General features: G+C 47.1%; 1 protein-coding gene across 1 annotated transcript in view; it reads left to right on the forward strand.

The window, feature by feature from the left end:
* PPP1R21 (protein phosphatase 1 regulatory subunit 21) overlaps window positions 1–1114 on the forward strand; it is a 60036-nt gene that overhangs the window by 42305 nt on the left and 16617 nt on the right. The window contains 1 exon segment of the mRNA XM_004699747.2: window positions 390–632. Coding sequence (XP_004699804.2) covers window positions 390–632 — 243 coding nt within the window.

Raw genomic sequence — 1114 nt, forward strand, 5'->3', positions numbered from 1 at the left:
AGCAGCATATACTAAAATGTGCTTTTATATAACACCAGTATTGTCCTCTGTAACAGAATGGTCCAGCAAGGAGCCATCATGTGGAGCTGTTGTCGCCGCCACAGTCCTCTCTATGCCTTAGCAGCTCCGTGCAGGGATGTCATCCTCGGGGCTTGGTGTGTCAGGATGGGGCCTAGTCCCTTGCTCTCTCCTTTTCCTTCTTGGTTTGCTTCTGCATGGACATGGCAAGCAGGCCCTTCTCCCTAACCTGTAGGTTAAATGTTATCCTTTGTAGCACATACTTCTAGGGGCGCAGAGGGTGTGTGTGTTCACCATCAGGTATTTCTTGGCCACTTAGTTTTGTCTACATCATCCTCTAAGGTACAAAGCTGCTTATGTTCCTCTTCAAGGTTCAGCAAAGTTTGGAGAAGATTTCCAAGCTGGAGCAAGAAAGAGAACATTGGATGCTAGAAGCACAGTTGGCCAAAATCAAGCTGGAGAAAGAAAACCAGCGGATTGCCGACCAGCTGAAGGGCACAGGTAGTGGGCAGCCAGCGGGGCTGGCCCAGGAGAGCACTGCTGGACCGAACACCCCTGGCCACGAAGAAGCCGCAGCCAAGGCTCTGTCGGAGCCCATTCAGAGCACCAGTCTGGTAAGTCTCTTCTTGATTGCCCTCTGCTCCCATTTTAAAATGCTCATTGGTAAGTAACTAACATAGTGTTCCATGTGCACCATCCAAGCCACACACCACTGAACTCACTAGTGTAACAAGCACCCGGATTAAAACGAAACAAACAAAAAAGCTACTCCACTCTTCTCTAGAAGGTAAACCTTAACCAAATATTATTAGGACCCCAAAGCTTTTCTTTTGCGCCTTCCCAATTACTAATCTTCCCTTCCCCGAAGAGCACCTGTGTCCTCAGTTCTAACACCTGAGTTCATTTCATTGTCAGAGGCTGAACTGGTTACTACATGTGACTATGCATTGTACACTCCTGCAGGATTGGCTTTTTCAGTTCAGCGTTATGTTAGTGATGCTCATTCATTCTATGTAGTTGTAACGTGCTTGTTGTCATTTCTGTCGTTGGTGTTCCATTGTGCATATATGCATGCTTTATCCATTCCTACTACGTG

This window comes from Echinops telfairi, unplaced genomic scaffold (assembly GCF_000313985.2).
Source record: "Echinops telfairi isolate 266 unplaced genomic scaffold, ASM31398v2 ScPeMD7_7475;HRSCAF=8513, whole genome shotgun sequence".
Lineage (NCBI taxonomy): Eukaryota > Metazoa > Chordata > Mammalia > Afrosoricida > Tenrecidae > Echinops > Echinops telfairi.